Source organism: Prinia subflava, chromosome 12, assembly GCF_021018805.1.
Source record: "Prinia subflava isolate CZ2003 ecotype Zambia chromosome 12, Cam_Psub_1.2, whole genome shotgun sequence".
In the NCBI taxonomy this organism is placed as follows: Eukaryota; Metazoa; Chordata; class Aves; order Passeriformes; family Cisticolidae; genus Prinia; species Prinia subflava.
The window spans coordinates 7,756,999-7,773,743 of NC_086258.1; the positions used below are offsets into that span (position 1 = coordinate 7,756,999).

Consider the following 16,745-nt stretch of genomic DNA (forward strand, 5'->3'; position numbering starts at 1 on the left):
AAATCCATTTATATAAAGCAGAATAGAATCAATTCTCCCTGTGCAGAACAAGACACATCAGAGCATACCAAACGCTGCTGAATTTCATTAAAATCACACTTTTCTGTCACATTACTCATCTCTGGGAAGAAGCGCCTCGCGCGGCGCCAAATTTCAGACACGTCCCCTGAAAAATTACAGTTTGCTTTCATTTGTGGTCTGGAACTTGCAGAAATTCTCGCTAGATTAACTCTGATGGAAATCCAGCAGGGAAAGAGCGAGTTGCATCACCAGCAACACAAAATGATGATGATGGTGATGATGATTTTGCAGGAGAATGCTCGGCGTGGTGTCAGCACCCAAGGGTGAGCTGCAGGCCCTGCTTTATCCTCAGCTCCAATCTGAGCTGAGCCTTTCTGGAGATGAGAAGACAAGGAAATAACAGCTCGTATAATTTTATGTTTCGACACATTATCGGGTTTTTAAAACCCCCTCGTGCAGCAATGCCTCGCTCCAGCAAGAGGGATGATTTTCTCCTCACTTCAGCTCCACACTGACGAGAACAGATGGATAAAATCAAAAGGGGAATCCAGAAATGTCTGTCTTGAAAAGAAAGGGGAAAAAAAAAAAAGATCCAAACCCCGTGGGTTAACAGCACAACCAACCAGTAGGGAATGACTGCCCCAGTAAAGACCTGGGATGCATCCCATGCAACCACATCCACTGCCTCACACTGGAAAACACCTGGTGAAAACACGAATCCTGAAATCCCCATTTTTACCTCGCAGCAAAGCAGCACAAGGAGATCTTCCAGCACTGCTGAGTTCTGCTGTACCTGAGCAGCGGCCATCCTGTGAAACGTGTGCCAGTATAAACCAGTAATGACCAGAATGGACCTTTCTGCCTGCTGTCTGCAGGGACAGCACCAGCAGCACATCCCAGCCACGAGAGGCTCAGCTGTGCAGCACAAACCAGCTCCAAACAGCCCATTCCGAGGGCCAGCAGGATTCCCTTCCCCAGTGAGGGGCAGAGAGAGACCAGGGCTGTCCCAGAGCACCCCAGTGCCCCTCTGCAGGCACAGCCCATGGCACTGTCCCCATCCCCCAGTGCTGGGAACCTCCCAGGCCCCCAATTTTTGGACCAGCCGAGCCTGGAGCCCTTCTCCATCCTTGGAGCATCCTTGGGAGCAAGAGCTCATTTTGGGAAAATGATCAGAGGTGCTGGGGAGCTCCCAGAGGGCGGGCAGTGACACAGGAGGAGCCAGAGGGAAGCACCAGGTGTGCAAAACCGAGGAGCAGTGGCACAGCCCGTGACCCCAAAGGCCACCAGTGTCCCCAAATTGCCACAGCACGTGACCCCAAAGGCCACCAGTGTCCCCAAATTGCCACAGCAGGTGACCCCAAAGGCCAGCAAGCCCCAGCTGAGCCCAGCCAGCAGATCTGAGCTCGTCAGAGCTGTGTCCTCATCGTGCAAAGCTGCTGGTGGGGAGGGACAGGGGAGCTGCCTGTGCTTGGTGAGCAGATGCTGACGGGGTGACCCCAGCCTGCAAAGCAGCCCCGCAGGAAAACACCTCAGGGATATTTTGCAGGCTCTCTGCGAGGATACAAACTTGCCAAAATAAATGTGTCAAGAACTGTTTTTGGTGGGGTTTTTTTGGTTTTTTTTTAGTGGGAATGGAGCTGCTTTTCAGCCAAGCGTTCTGCTCATCAACAAACGGGGGAGCTTTGTGGTGACTCCTAAAGGTTTGGTGGTGGCACAAGACACAATTTCCACCTCACCCCCTGCTTGTGAGGTTTGTGCTGAGCTTCCCTGGGTTTGTGCTGGTGACCAGTGCCAAGACTGGTCCCAGTCCCAGGGGAGCTCTGCTCCCATTTCCAGACACGGATCCTCCCACAGCCTTCTCCATCCGTTTTATAGCAACACTTAAAGTGTGTACAAGGAAAACACAACGGCAGTAAAAGAATAATGGGAAGAGTGCAATTCCAGAGAGCGGGGAATAAAACAGGGAATAAAACAGTCCTTGTAAAATCAGCCTTGGGGAGGAGAGGTGCCCTAACAACCTCCTCATCAGGAGACACTTGAGGACTTAATTGTCAGCGCCTTTAATCGCTTGCCATTTTCACACCCAGCTGGATCCGCCTCCCATCCCCGGGGGCAGGGGGAGCAGAGACCAAATCTGATCTGCAGGAAGCCTCCAGCACGCTGAGGAATCCTCAAAAACGCCATCAAAACCTTCCCCTGTCTCCCTTCTCTCCTTCAGGACAGCGAGGGGAGCATCCCGTGATCAGCTCCAGCTTGTGCCACCATCCTCTGCACGGAGTGGGCTTTGCTGGTGGGAGCACAAAGCCCTTTTCACAGGGGCTCAGTGAGTGGGGAATGGATTAAAGCCACGAAACCTGGACAAAACCCCACGTTCAGCTCTGACCTGGCGGCTGCTCAGAGGGAGCAAACCCCAGGAATTCCCTGTGGCACTCACTGGGGTCACAGCCAGGTGTCCCAGGGCAGGGGCTGCAGGTCCGGCTCCCTGTGCCCCTGTGGGCACCTCCTGCCAGGATCGCTGCTCTGCCCCTCCCTTCCAGCCCCCCACACACATCCTGATGTTATTGGCAAGCTGTGAAGCACAGAACTGCAGGGCTGACGGTGCTGCAGCCCTCATTTGGAGTTTGGTGCTTTTCCCGGGCCAAGGGGAGCAGGGAGGAGCCCTGGAGCAGGCAGGGAGCTCTCCTTGGATCAATCCCCACTGCAGGCACGATGCTGGAACTCATCTGGCTGCCTTGACCGTGTCTGGAGGGGGCTCTGACCTGGGCTAATCCCAGTGCTGAGCTTTCCTCCTCTCCCCTCTCTGTCTGCACTGTGGAGATGGGAAAAAAATAAAATCACACAAGCCTGGAATGGTTTGGAAGGGACCATAAGGATTATCTCATTCCGATCTCCCTAATCCAACTTGCACCAAACCAGGTTGCTCAGAGCCCCAATCCAACCTGTTCTGGAACATTTCCAGGGATGGAGCATCCACAGCTTCTCTGGGCAACCTGTTCCAAAAAAAACCAGGATGGCCAGGATGGGCATTCCACATGTGCCCACGGGCAGCCCTGCCCTGACAGCCACTCCCACTGGACCTGAACTGGTCACTTTTTCTTCCAGCTGACCCAAAAGGGTCCTGCCTTGGCCCAAGAGGGGCAAAACTCCTCCCTGTGTCCTTCCCTCCATGTCCTGCCACTGCTGCTGTGAGAGAAAACCTCCCCTGACAACCAGGGCTCACCCTCCTGCCCATCTGCAAATGTTTTTAACTCTTTTATTAACTGTGGTGCCTTCTGAGGAGAGTCACCGAGAGGTGCAGCTCACACAGAAGGGACTGACTCAGATTTAGGGCCTCCATAAAGGCCCCAGGACATGCAAACCCCTTCGCATTCTCAGCTTAAAATGCATTAAAAATGCACACAGGCAGCACGAGCCGATGTTCCCCAACCTCCTGCTTTGCTTGCAGAACTCTGCTTCCAGGAAAAACACAGATCTCAGGGAGATGAATAAATATGTGCCCAGAGCTCACTTTCAGAGCACGAGGGGGATGATGGAGCCAGGATGTGCCACAGGCAGCAGCCGTGGCTGTGGCAGGAAAAGTCTGAAGGGAAAACAGAAAAAAAAAGCTTTAAGAAAATAATTATAATCCTGGATTATTGGGACCTGCATCAAGAAGTCTTGTTGTCCTCCAGAGAGCTGAGTTTGCTCAAGAAAACTTGGAATGAAAACTCGGAAAGGGAAGGTAAACTCAGAAAGGGAATGAAAACTCAGAAAGGGGATGAAAATTTGGAAAAGGAATGAAAATTCGGAAAGAGAGTGAAAACACAGAAAGGAAATGAAAATTCATAAAAGGAATGGAAATTTGGGAAAGGAATGAAAACTCAGAAAGGGAATGAAAACTCGGAAAGGGAATGAAAATTTGGAAAGGGAATGAAAATTCGGAAAGGGAATGAAAATTCGGAAAGGGAATGAAAATTCGGAAAGGGAATGAAAATTCAGAAAGGGAATGAAAACTCTTGCTCCAAAGCACAGGAGAAGCTTTGCACATCCCTGTGCAAAGACCACGCTGCTGCAGAATCCCCCAGGCTGGGAAGCACCAGTCAGCGTGGGAATGGGGTAATGGAATTAGGGCTGCAGTGGAAAATCCTGGCTGGAAAATAAAAGAGCTCCTTGTTCAGGGACAGCCAGGCAGGAGCACAGCGGAATTCTCCCTGGAAGTGCTGACAGTCCTCCAAAGAGATGGAGGGAAGGATGAGAACCAGTAACAATTCAATAAATCCCCTCTCCTGAGCAATGAGGAGCTGCTCTTCGTCCCTGTGTGCGACTCTTTGGGACAACAAAATCCCAGCACAAAGTTCCCATCCCGTCCTGCTTCCTGCAGGATCTGTAAGAGAACCCTGGGATGGGGACAGGGCAGAGCATGGTCACAGCAGGGCTGTAGCTGCAGCTGCTGCACATTAGGCACACTGCAATTCAAACACTGCATTCAGGATGGAGTTTTTGCCCTGGTTTTGCTGCTTGTTTCTTGGAAGAAACACTCTGTCATCTCCACGGAGCTGTCCTGATAGCATCTGCAGGGCTCTGGGAAACAGGGCTCCTCTGCCAAGGCTCCTGTAGCCAGAAATTATTAAGACAGAAAGAGTGATTTTTTTTTTCCCACTGAATGCCATACAAGATTGATTTTTATTTTTCTCTATGCCATGGAACTTATTTAAGAACAAGTAACAGGCTTTGGGATTTATTTCACTCTTAATTTGCGTGATCCTGATTCTCAGACCCTAAAATAGGGATTGGAGCAGAGCCACACTCATGCTGTGGGGCTGAAGACCATACAACCCACCCAGCATCCGAATTTCACTGTATTTACCATGGTTTAAACACAAAATTTAAGATTTTTCCCACTTCCAATGGAAGCATGGGGAAGAGGATGGACCCCAACGAGCTGAGGGGCAGTGGTGGCTGATGTGAGCAGTCCCTCCAGGGAGCCAGAGCTGCTGCTGGTTCCCACAAGATTAGATTAATTCTGATTCATTCATTTGAGATTAGTTTCTGTCACTGAGGGGCTGGGTGATGGTGCAGCAAGAAATCACCTAATTTACAGGAAAGAAGATGCAGCACTGGACAAAGCCAGGGCTCTGTGGCTGCAGGGGACAGCGAGGTGGGAGGGAACTCTCCCAGGAGGGTGTTTTCCTGGAATTATAGAATTCATTTCTAGTCTGTTCTATTTTCCAGCTAAAGGAGTGACAGCATTTTCTATTCCTGAAGAGCTGGAGGAGAAACAGGGTTAATACACAGGAAAACAGGGCTAGAAGCAGAGGCTCGCTAAGCTCTCTGCTATTTTTGTGTAATTGTGGTGCCAAAGGCTTCCAAGATAAAGGATTTTAGCGGGAACTGTAAATGCCAGTTGTAAAATGAATGAGAAAAAGCCACATCCCCATGAGAACAGCACAGCCTTGTCTCTGGATTCCCGAGCCCTCAACACAACCAAGAGGGGCTGAGCCAAAGGGGGTGGCAGCTCCTCCATCCTCTGAGCTGGACCCAGGACCCCTCCCTGCCTTGGGAAGGGCTTTGCCAGGGGTGACACCCTGGGACCCTCCCAGTGATGCCCCAAGAGCTAAACCCAGCCAAGGCATCACAGCCTGTGCCTGCGAATCCCCCACTGCTCCCAAACTCCTTGGATGTTCTTTTCCCTTCAAACAGAAATCACTGCAGGCTCCTCCAGGACTCAGGGCCACCGTCACAACGAGCAGCCCCTGAGTCACAGCAGATCCTTCTCCCTCAAACCCTCGCCCCTGCATCCCCCCAGCCCTGCTGGGATCTGTCGGATCCGTGTGTAACAGATGGGAGAGCTCTGAGCTGGTTTTACACGGGGAAAGCTGCTCCCCTCCAGCACAAGCAGTGCACACCAGGCAGGGAAAATGTTCCAGCCATGGGGATGGTGACAGGGGGCGCTGGGGATGGGTGGCAGGGCTGGCAGTGGGGCAGGGAGCCCATGCAGCCCCAATCCCTCCATCCTGGCTGTGCCTGGCTCGGGGTGCAGCACAGATCCCCACCCAGAGGAGCAGCAGGACACGTGTTGTGGAGAAAATCAAATGTGTTCTGTGGCTGGGAGGTGAAAACACACACATTCACCACCTCAAAAAAACCAAGGAAAGGTAATTTAGGCTGCATCTCATCCCTGTTATAGCTGTGGTCCTAATGAGATGTTCCCAGATTAATAATACAAATGCACTCTAACAAGGAAAGCAATTGCAAAGCAATTTTGCAGGGAGCTGAACAAAGAGCAGGATAACAGCTCTGCTTAATAAGAGCTGTCTGCTGCTTTTAATTCCTTCTGCACTGCTCCCTCAGCGAGCAGAGGGGGAGCAGGCAGCACAGCCTGGGTGCCAGGGCACTCCTACCCCCTCACCAGGGATGTGCCTCTGACAAAGCCAGGGGGACATTTCCCAGCTGGTTAAGGGCAGAAAGGTCCCTGGGCTGTCCTGCACAGGGGCAGGGGACAGTGGGGACAGTGGGGACAGTGGGGACAGTGGGGTGATGCCACAGCTCCTGGGCACTGCTGCCTTTCCTGGGATCCCTTGTGAAGTTGTGCAAAACCTCCAGCTGGAGACACCAAAACTGACCCTGCTGCCCTCCCTAGTGCACACAATTCCTCCTATTTTCACTTATTTCATCTGAAACTATTCCCAAGCAGCTGTTGGGATCCCACCTACACCCCAAAGGCAGCCTTGGTGTCTGTTTAATGTGCAGCTTCTAAAGACTCTGATGTGATCAAATATGAGGAATATGGAGAGGGAGAGGGAGAGATGTTATTTTAAAGCATCATATTGAAAGGATCTTACCTAATTCCTTTGGTTTGAGCAATGCTGTGGAAGGAGAGCCTGGATACTGCAGAGATCACCTGGAAATGAGAGGAAAAAGATGCTGTTGTGCTTACTGAGGACACAGGAAGGTTTGGTGGGGGCTCCCAGCCTGGTGCTTGGAGCTGAACCCCCACTGGAATGTGCTCCAGTCCCCCCCTCAGTGTCACAGTGTCACCATCAGGGCTGGGAGGACACTGCCAGTGCCAACCCTGCTTTAGACCCCACCCCTGAGCACAAAAGACACTGAGCCCTCAGCTATAAAGATATTATTGAACAGCTTCATCCCAGGAAAACTCCATCCCCACACTCATTTAATGAGCCCAGACCTGCCCGGGCAGGTTTTATGCAACACTAAGAAGCACTGAGAAAACCCTCTTGCTTTGTGTTTTGTTACAGAAGGATTACAACTCTTTTCGTGTCTCTCCTCACACAAAATGATCTTATTGAGGCGAACTTGCCAAGGCTGAAGGGCTCTGACTTCTTGCAATTCAATAAAGATGCATCATTTGTCAGAGGTGAGTGCAGACCATCGCCCTTTTCTGGCAGAAAATAGCCAGCAGTGATTCAACACCAAAATATTCTCATCAGCACTGCAACCAGAGGCAAGAAAACCACCAGGTTTTTCACAAAAACTCCCATTTTTGATGGAAGTGTTAATGGCTAAGGGGATTTTTGAACGGAGAGGAACAAAGAATGGGTCTGAGTCTCCTGTAGATTTAAGCTGTGTTTTACTCTCGTTCACATTCAGCATTTCAAAGCTGGAGTGATAAAAACAAACCTGTTATTTTTGGACTGGTTTGCAATCTGCAGGGATGGGACATGGATGAACGGCGTCTTGAGTGGCTCCAGGGGCACAAACCCAACCCCTGGGGGCTGCTGCCCGCATCCAACCCAGCCACAGGGACCCCCAGGTCCCCCCATTCAGGAATTTTACTTTGGGATGCTCCCCTGGCTTGCTGAGCCACCTCCACACCACCCACCCAGGCACCACATCCCTGGATTTTCTCCTGGGATGAACCCAGAGCCTCTCTGCCCCCCACATTTTTATCCCAGGGCATCACTGAGAGCCTCATCTCAGACCATCCTTTTCCTCCACACGTTTGCAACCTTCATCCCTCCCATTTTTCATCTGCCATCAATTCCAGCCTGGCTGTCAGCAGCTGGTGCCAAAGCCAGGGCAGCAAGCAAAGAACTGCCACAGTTTGGTGTTCAGCAGGAGATTTCCACATGGGAAACAGGGAACAAAACATCCCTGAAAGGCTCCAGGGCTCATCACGGCACAAAACACCACGAGTGGTACCTGGGACACCAGCCCAGACAGGGCACAGAGACTGGAGACTCCACTGGCACCCCCAGCCCTCCTTCAGGGGCTTAAAATAGTGCCAGGGAACTCCCAGACTGACTGAATGAGTCTCTTCCGTGCTCTATTTTTAGCCCTCTGAAGTAAAAAATCCAGTTTATGAATCAGACAGCTCCACCGCGGGGTTTGACTTGCAGGGAGGTTTAGGAGAAAAGCTCCCTGTTCTCGTCACCAACAGGATCCCCTTGTTCCCTGCCCAGCAGCCCCAGGCTCGGCACGTCCTGGCACAGCTTGGGCTCTGCTCCAGTGAGAGCCAGCAGGGCTGGGAGAGGATCCCAGACCCAGGCTCAGGTGGGAAAGTGAGGAGGCAGCAGGGCTGAGTGAGCATCCCAAATCCACACTCAGGTGGGAAAGAGAGGAACCAGCAAAGTGGAGAGATGATCCCAAATCCAGGCTTAGGTAAGAAATTGAGGAGCCAGCATAAAGGAGGATCCCAAATCCATGCTCATGTGGGAAAGTGAGGAGCCAGCAGGGCTGAGTGAGGATCCCAAATCCATGCTTAGGTGAGAAATTGAGGGGCCAGCATAAACAAGGATCCCAAATCCACACTCAGGTGAGAAATGGAGGAGCCATCACAAAGGAGGATCCCAAATCCACACTCAGGTGAGAAAGTGAGGAACCAGCAAAGTGGAGAGAGGATCCCAAATGCACACTCAGGTGAGAAATTGAGGGGCCAGCATAAACAAAGATGCCAAATCCACACTCAGGTAGGAAAATGAGGAACCAGCAAAGCTGAGAGAGGATCCCAAATCCACGCTCAAGTGAGAAAGTGAGGAGTCATCACAAAGGAGTGAGGATCCCAAATCCATGCTCAGGTGAGAAAGTGAGGGGCCAGCATAAACAAGGATCCCAAATCCACACTCAGGTGAGAAACTGAGGAGCCAGCACAAAGGAGGATCCCAAATCCAGGCTCAGGTGGGAAAGAGAGGAACCAGCAAAGTGGAGAGAGGATCCCAAATCCACACTCGGGAAAGTGAGGAGCCAGCAGGGCTGAGTGAGGATCCCAGATCCAGGCTCAGGTGGGAATGTGAGGAGCCAGCACAAAGGAGAATCCCAAATCCATGCTCATGGGGGAAAGTGAGGAACCAGCAAAGTGGAGAGAGGATCCCAAATCCACACTCAGGTGATAAAGTGAAGAACCATCACAAAGGAGTGAGGATCCCAAATCCACGCTCAGGTGAGAAAGCCAAGCCACCCAGTGTGAGGGATCAGGCACAAAAAACCTCCTTGAAGCATCTCCAGAAGGCTGAGCAGTGACTGTCCCAATATCAGGGGACATTTTCCCCACAACTCCTGCAAAGAGCAGGACAAGCCAAGTGCAGGGCCAGCTCCTCACAGATCCCAGCTCCTCACAGATCCCAGCTCCTCACAGATCCCAGCTCCCAGCCAGAGAAGCGCTTAAGCACGCATTTAAGGAGAAGTAATCCTCTCAATTTCAACAGGATTAAACAACATTCTTAAAAGTAAGTCAGCCCTTAAGCGTTTGCTAAACTGTGTCTCATTTTCCCCTGTGAAACAGCTTCTTATTTGCAGGCAAAGCCAGCCCAGACTCCTGGCTCTGGTCAGGATCTGTTCCACACCCACCCGGCAGCACAGGGTCCCTGATCCCAGCCGAGGCTCTTCCCTGCTTCTGGAATATCAGGAGAGACCCAAAAAACAGAAACAGATACTCCAACCTGCCCCTGGACACTTCAGGGATGGGGCAGCTTGTCCAGGCAACCTGTGCCCACCCTCACAGCCAAGAATTCCAGCCCAGTGTCCATCTAACCCAAATTTCTGTCAGTTTAAATCCATTTCTCCTCGTCCTGCTGCTCCATCCCTTGCCAAAAATCACCCCCCAAGTAATTTGAAGATGTTGTTTGGAAAACTATTCTCTTATCTTTGCATTTTTCTTCCAGGAGATGTAGGGCTGTGGGTTTTAACAACAGGGGCTTATGCAGATTATTGCTATTATTATTACTTCTTCACCCATTTCTCAATGCAATTTCCTGCCTGGAAACTGCATTCAGCACACAAAATTACCATAAAAGCTATATATAACATCCCAGTGGCAATAAGATGGCAGGAATTATAAAGAAGAATATAAAGGTACCAAAAATAAGGTGATGCACTTTTCTCTACCAGGGACCTGCAAAGGGTTCGTGGGGAAATTTCTGGTGGTTTTGCCATGACAAGTGAGGGATGCCCTTGAAATTCCTGAAATTCCAGTGTGCCCTGAATTTATTTAATTAAATCCAACCACCCAGCTGATCATTTACTGACCAGAGAGATCATTGCTAAAAAACAACAGCACCACAAAGTGAGGCACCAGGGCCCTGCATGTGATTTCAGGTTTAAAAAGGCACCGAGTCCTGCACTTCATGGGAAAAATAAAAATAAAATAAAATAAAATAAAATAAAATAAAATAAAATAAAATAAAATAAAATAAAATAAAATAAAATAAAATAAAATAAAATAAAATAAAATAAAATAAAATAAAATAAAATAAAATAAAATAAAATAAAATAAAATAAAATAATCAAGACTCAAAAGTGGGTTCCTCACACTCACTGGTCACTTTGGAAAAAAACGAAGTGAGTAAAGGAATGGGATTTTTGAAAAGAATAAAAAGAACACACTAGCCACACCAATAAAAAATTCACCACTTTTCTTCCTTACTTCCAACACTTGCTTTTAGGAATTACGGATTTTAAAATAAACCAAAGCCAAATAGAAAATAAATTATTATGTTCATTGCTCTTCTACTTCCTACGGCATTGTTTATGGCTGATGGTATCTCTGAGCATCTAGAAAACTCTAAAATAAACTTTTTTTTTTAATTTGAAAGAACAAACAGACCCAGCTGGAGGACACTTTGCATAGGAGGAACTTTCCAGCTCTGGGCACTCCAGGAGTGACCCTGGGAGAGGGAATGAGCTGAGGGCTCACAGCCAGCACTGAGCATTTCCAGAACAAACAGATTTGCTTCTAAGCAAATCAGGAGCTCTGCCTAAGTCTGGTAACTCTGGGCAGAGACCTCTCTCAGGTGATATTTCTGACTCTGTCAGGGTTTCTGGGTTTGTTCATTTGTTTTTGTACTGCTGCATTTGTATTTTTAATATTCCTAGTAAAGAACTGTTATTCCATTTCCCAAAACTTTGCCTGAAAGACTTTAACTGCAAAATTATAACAATTTGGAGGGAGGGGGGTTTTACATTCTCCATTCCAAGGGGAGCCCAAATTTCCTCTGCCTTTCCAAACCAAGACAAGGGAGAAGCACCAAGAGCCACAAACCAGCCCTGCTCCTCTCACCTCCCCAAGGCAGGAATTGATGCCTGAAACTCCAGTGCCTGCTCTGAGCCCCTCTAATAGAACAGCAATAAAGAGTTATTCTGCTCCTTAATGGGCTCTCTCCTCCGCCACGCTGCTGAGCTGCCCCTGTTCACTGCTTTTATTATCTCCATGTGATAACGAGGAGCTGGCTTTGATGGGACTTGAAAAGACTCAGGGGGGGAAACCCAGAGGTTTCTCAAGTGAGCCAAAGCCAAAGCCAAGAGAGACGAGCTGGGAAAGAACAAGGCACAGGGATTGATCTGATGGCCCTGGAACAGTGGGAGCAGTGAGCTCAGCAGCACCCATGGGTGCTGAAATGTCAGAGGGTTGAGAGAGGCACACTCAGCAAACACCCTGGGCTCAGGGGATGTGCAGACACAAAGCCAAGGAGAGGGCACGGCCTGGAAAAGGCTCTGGGTGCCACAAAACAACAGCAATCCTGTAAACGCTGGGGGTTCACAGGGCATGAGGGGCTGTGCCCGCTGCCAGCCCAGCACAGCTGCCTGTGGGCCACCACGGGCTCCCCTGGGGACAGACAAACTGCTCTGGGGCAAGGACAAGCCCATCGGAGAGAGGTGTTGGACTGACCCTGTCTCTGCAAACATCTCTCCAAAGAGAGGAGAATCAAACAGGAGAGACGGGGAAATTGCATCTATAAGCACCCAGCGTGGGGCTGAGCAAGAGAGAGCTGGTGCTGTGGCAAAGTTCCTCCAAAAAAGGAGGTGACAAGAGGGTCCCCAGGATCTGCTCCTGAACAGGAAAAAAATCCCCAAGTACTCAGCGAGAGGTGCAGGGGTGAATGGCCATCTCCTCCTCCTCCTTCTCCTCCTCCTCCTTCTTCTCCTCCTCCTCCTTCTCCTCCTCCTCCTCCTCCTTCTTCTCTTCCTCCTCCTCCTCCTTCTTCTCCTCCTCCTCCTCCTTCTTCTCCTCCTCCTCCTTCTCCTCCTCCTCCTCCTCCTCCTTCTTCTCCTCCTCCTCCTTCTTCTTCTCCTCCTCCTTCTTCTCCTCCTTCTTCTCCTCCTCCTCCTCCTCCTCCTTCTTCTCCTCCTCCTCCTCCTTCTTCTCCTCCTCCTCCTTCTTCTCCTCCTCCTCCTTCCTTCCCACATCTCCACTTCCCCTGGCTCGGCTTGGCCCCAGCAATTTGCCCAGAAATAGCCAATGACAGAAAGGTAAGAAAAGAAGGAAAATGAAAAGCTTTGATATCCAAAAAAACCATTTCTGGGACAAGCTTTGGCAGCCCCTCTGAAGGCTGGTTTGGAAATGAGTCACTGTGTGCCACCACGCTGGGGTTTAGGGTGACCCCAGACCATCTCACATCTCTGCACAAAACAAATCAGCATCAATTAAATATTAAGAGAAACTATTCCAGCACTGGTGGGCAGCAACGCATGGAACTGAAGGCAGGGATCAGAGGGGAGTGGGATTGATCCTGGCACTCCATGAAAGAAAGGAGAAAGCACCTTGGTCTTGTCAGAGAGAGCCCAGGAGATCCAGCCCAGACTGATTTTAACAGAGGAAATCTCCTGTCCAGAAGAATTCCCAGACAGAACCCCAAGTTTCTGAAGGTGGAGGAGAAGGATGCAATGTTCAGCACAAATTGATCTTGAGGTTTTAAATTTTACTTGCACATTCCCGCCCCTGTGACTCCCAAGGCCTTTTGGAGAGCTGTCCTGGTATTTCCCTCTGGAAACACCTCCCTGTGTCACTCCAAGGTGCCACCACTGCCCAAGAGTGCTGTGCCACCTCCCCAGCTTTGGCCAGCACCCTGATCCCTCATTTTCCACACAATCCCAGAGCACCCCAGCACAGGCTAGGATTTGCTGACCTGTGAAGCACAAGTGACAGGAATTCTGCCTTTGCTCAGAGCAATAATGAGATGTATTTGGGCAGAGGGAGCCAGCAGGGAAAAAAAACTAAATAAGAGCTTCACTTTCATTGCAGCTGGGATTTCAGCATCCTCCCAGTGGATTCCCAAGACAAGGAGGATTCCCAGAAAGGCCTGAGCACTGGAAGGCTGAGCTGAGGGCTGGCTGCTTCCCTCCAGATTAAAGACATTACAAAATTGCCTCTTGAGAGAAGAAAATTCAGCGTGTAACTGGAGAGGGCTCGTTTGCAAGGCTTGGTTACAAAAGGAGAGTGTCCTTCGGGGAAAGGAGGGTAAGGAGGCCGGGGAACTGGGCTTTTCCCTGCAAATTACAGAGGGGAAAACCACCAACAAACCCGGCTGCAGCAGAGCTTGGCTCAGGTGAGCTCAACCCCATCAGCGCCAGGCAGAGCTGCTCGCTCCACACCCCAGCACAGCCCCTCTGCTCCTTCCCTCTGCCCCTAATTAGCCGTTCCCTAATGAAGCTGGCAGGGTGCCGAGCTCTGAGCGGCAGAGGAGGGAGCTGGAGCGTGGGAAGGTGTGGGACACGTGTGGGACATGTGTGGGACACGTGTGGGACACGTGGGAGGACGTGGGCGCTGACGGCTGTGACCTCGCTGAGAGCCACCAAGCTGTGCTGGGCACCCGGCCCAGAAAGAGGGGCAGGAGGGGGGGAGAAAAGGCGAAAAAAAGGCAAAAAAAGCAATCCCTAAACCCGCTAATTAGCTTCAAATAATGAGGTTTACACAGGTCTGCAAAGCCCTGAGCATGGGAGCTGCCTCCAAGACACCTCGTGCCAGGCGTGGGGAACACCAGCAGCATCACTCGTTGTGCCCCTGTGCTGCCAGGGGGTCCCAAACCCTGGCCATGAGGCTCTGCAAGGATCTCTGCAGGCTTTGGGGAGCCCAGGAAAGGCTCAGAGCTCGCCCCATGCTGAGCAGGGTGGTTGTAATTCTCATATCTGTGCTTTCCATGGAGGTAACGACCAGGAGAACTCAGGAGAAGACAACCCCTGACCCCACAGCACTGATGGAAAGGGACAGGGTGGCCAGACAACCCCAGAAATGGCTCCAATATTTGTCTTACACCAGGACAGGCTAAACTTTGTCCAGAAATCAGCTGTCCCTCCTAATCAGTCAGATTTAATTAAGTTTACTCCCCAAATTGTGGGTCAGCTGCTCCACAACCTCGTCCCCTCCTCGTGCTAAAGGGCTGCAGGTCCTTGTCTGACCCCAGCCCACAGCTCAGGGTGCCCAAAGTCAGGAAAACTTGAGCCAAACCCTCATCTCGTGACTCAAAAAGAGCCACCCTAACAAACTTCTCCAGGGAAAAGCCCCTGTCAGAGACAGACACTCCCCAGGGAGGATTTGCACCCTAAATAAAAAACTGCTCAGGCAGGGCATGGAAAAGGAGCAGCTCACAAGAATTCCTGGTGCTAGATGGTGAGACAGGAGCGTGGCTCTGCTCCCAGCTGTCACCTGGGCTGTCCTCACACCTGGAATTCTGCTCTGGACTGGCACAGGTCACCCAGCAAAGCTGTGGCTGCCCCATCCTGGAGTTGTTGGAGGAGATTTGGGGCACCCTGTAGTGGAAGGTCCCTGTTCAGGGCATGGGGTGGGACAAGAGGGGCTTTAATGTCCCTTCCAATGCATTCATGGAGTGATAAAAAAGTGTTTTTATCACTCCATGACCAGACTCTAATTTAGAAAGCTGCCACCTCAGCCAGCACACCCCATCCCAGCCCTTTCATCAGCCCTGCCTTGAGGTGTTCCAAGAGAATTCCAGCCAAGAGGATTTCCAAGGGTTCCTTGCAGGCTGCAAGGAGAGGCTCTCCTGCAAAAACATCTCCCCCTCCCCCAGTATTGATTGGATTTGTCGAAACAGATGGAAAAAACAGCTAGTCAGATGCAAAACACGGATATCCAAACCTGCTTCCGAGAAACTGGCTTTAATCTGTATTAGGTTTAATCCCTTTCGATCAAGGCCTGGGATGTAAGCAGAAAATATTACAGATTTTCACATATCTTTGGGTTTCCATTTCCACTTGGCTCCAAAGGGGAGCTGGGGGGTCAGAGCAAAACGTACACAGCACCAAAAAAAAAAAAAAGGAGGTTTAGGAACATTCTGCATGTGCAGGAGGAATTGGAAGCATTCATATGAAACCAATCCACTTGCACAAAGAATAATTTACCCATTGGAGAGAGAGAGAGCCCAAAATTCTCCTTGCCTGATTTCCTTCATCGTTATCCCAGGCGCTAAAGGAAAAAATGCAGCTGTGCATGAAAACAACGTGAAGAAAAGTGTTTAAACGCCTTTTTTTTTTTTTTTTTGGCACTTTGCAGAGCCCCCAATTTCTGGAAGAGCCAGAACCTCCAGCACAGGTTTCTCCAGAGAAGTTTAAATTTAAATCCTTTGCAGTCCCAGGGCAGCAGTGCTGGTGGGAGATGCCTGGACCAGGAGCAGGGGGCAGACCCAGGGCAGGTTTGTCCCTCCCTGCCACACCCAGGGTTTGGTTTTGGAGTCCCCACTGAAAGGAGATCTCCCAAGGGAGGCACCTGCAGTTTAACACTCCAGAGGCTGCTGCGGGCCAAGCCCTGAAGGCAGAGGAAGCTTTTCCATTGATTCCTCAGGCTCTGAGCCCTGGATCCATCCTGCAAGCTCTGCTTAACTCCCCCCATCCTGCCTTACACCATCAGCTCTGCCCCAGGGACCTCAGGGAAGCAAAGTCCCTCCTAGAGCCCTCCTGCAGCAGCAGCTTAACCATCACAAGCCGTCTGAGACCTGCTGTGTTTTACAAATCAGGAGAAAAACCACTCGTTTAAGCTCAAAGAAATTCCTGTAATTCCAACGTACACGAAAGAGGCAGGAAGCAAACAGGAGTTTTTCAAGTGCAGCTTTTAGAATTTGCCTGGGATTTGCTGCTTTGATTTGCTCCAAAGCTGGAACTGCTGTGTCTGCAGGGATGGGAGACCTTTCCCACTGAAGTTCCTTTCCCTGCAGCTACACGGAGTCAGGGCTTGTAGCAGGAATCCCACCGGGCTCCACGGATGGAGGGGCTGCCCCAAGCTCCCTGCACAAGCACAGACCCACCTGGAGGAAACAGCTTCACTTTCACAGCTTTAAATTTAAAAAGAGGAGGGGGAAAAGGCCCAGAAGAGAAGGAAGGGGCAAAAGAACTCGATGCTCTGGGAAAGCACAACCAGGAGAGGGCTGGAGCTCTCCTCTCCTTCCCAAACAACTCAAAACTCAGAGTGACTTGGAGCAGAAACTCTCAGGAAGAAGAGCAGCAGGAAGAGAAGCACAGGAAAGCAGGATGAAGTTCATTTCCTCAGCCCTAATCCTGTC

At 50.5% G+C, this 16,745-nt stretch overlaps 1 protein-coding gene across 2 annotated transcripts in view; it reads right to left on the bottom strand.

The window, feature by feature from the left end:
• The window catches only part of VAV2 (vav guanine nucleotide exchange factor 2), a 121,842-nt gene that overhangs the window by 40,251 nt on the left and 64,846 nt on the right, over positions 1-16,745 (bottom strand). For both annotated transcript variants that reach the window (XM_063410085.1, XM_063410084.1), the window contains exon 3: positions 6,843-6,901. In XM_063410085.1, the coding sequence (XP_063266155.1) occupies positions 6,843-6,901 (59 nt within the window). The remainder of the gene's footprint in view (positions 1-6,842; positions 6,902-16,745) is intronic.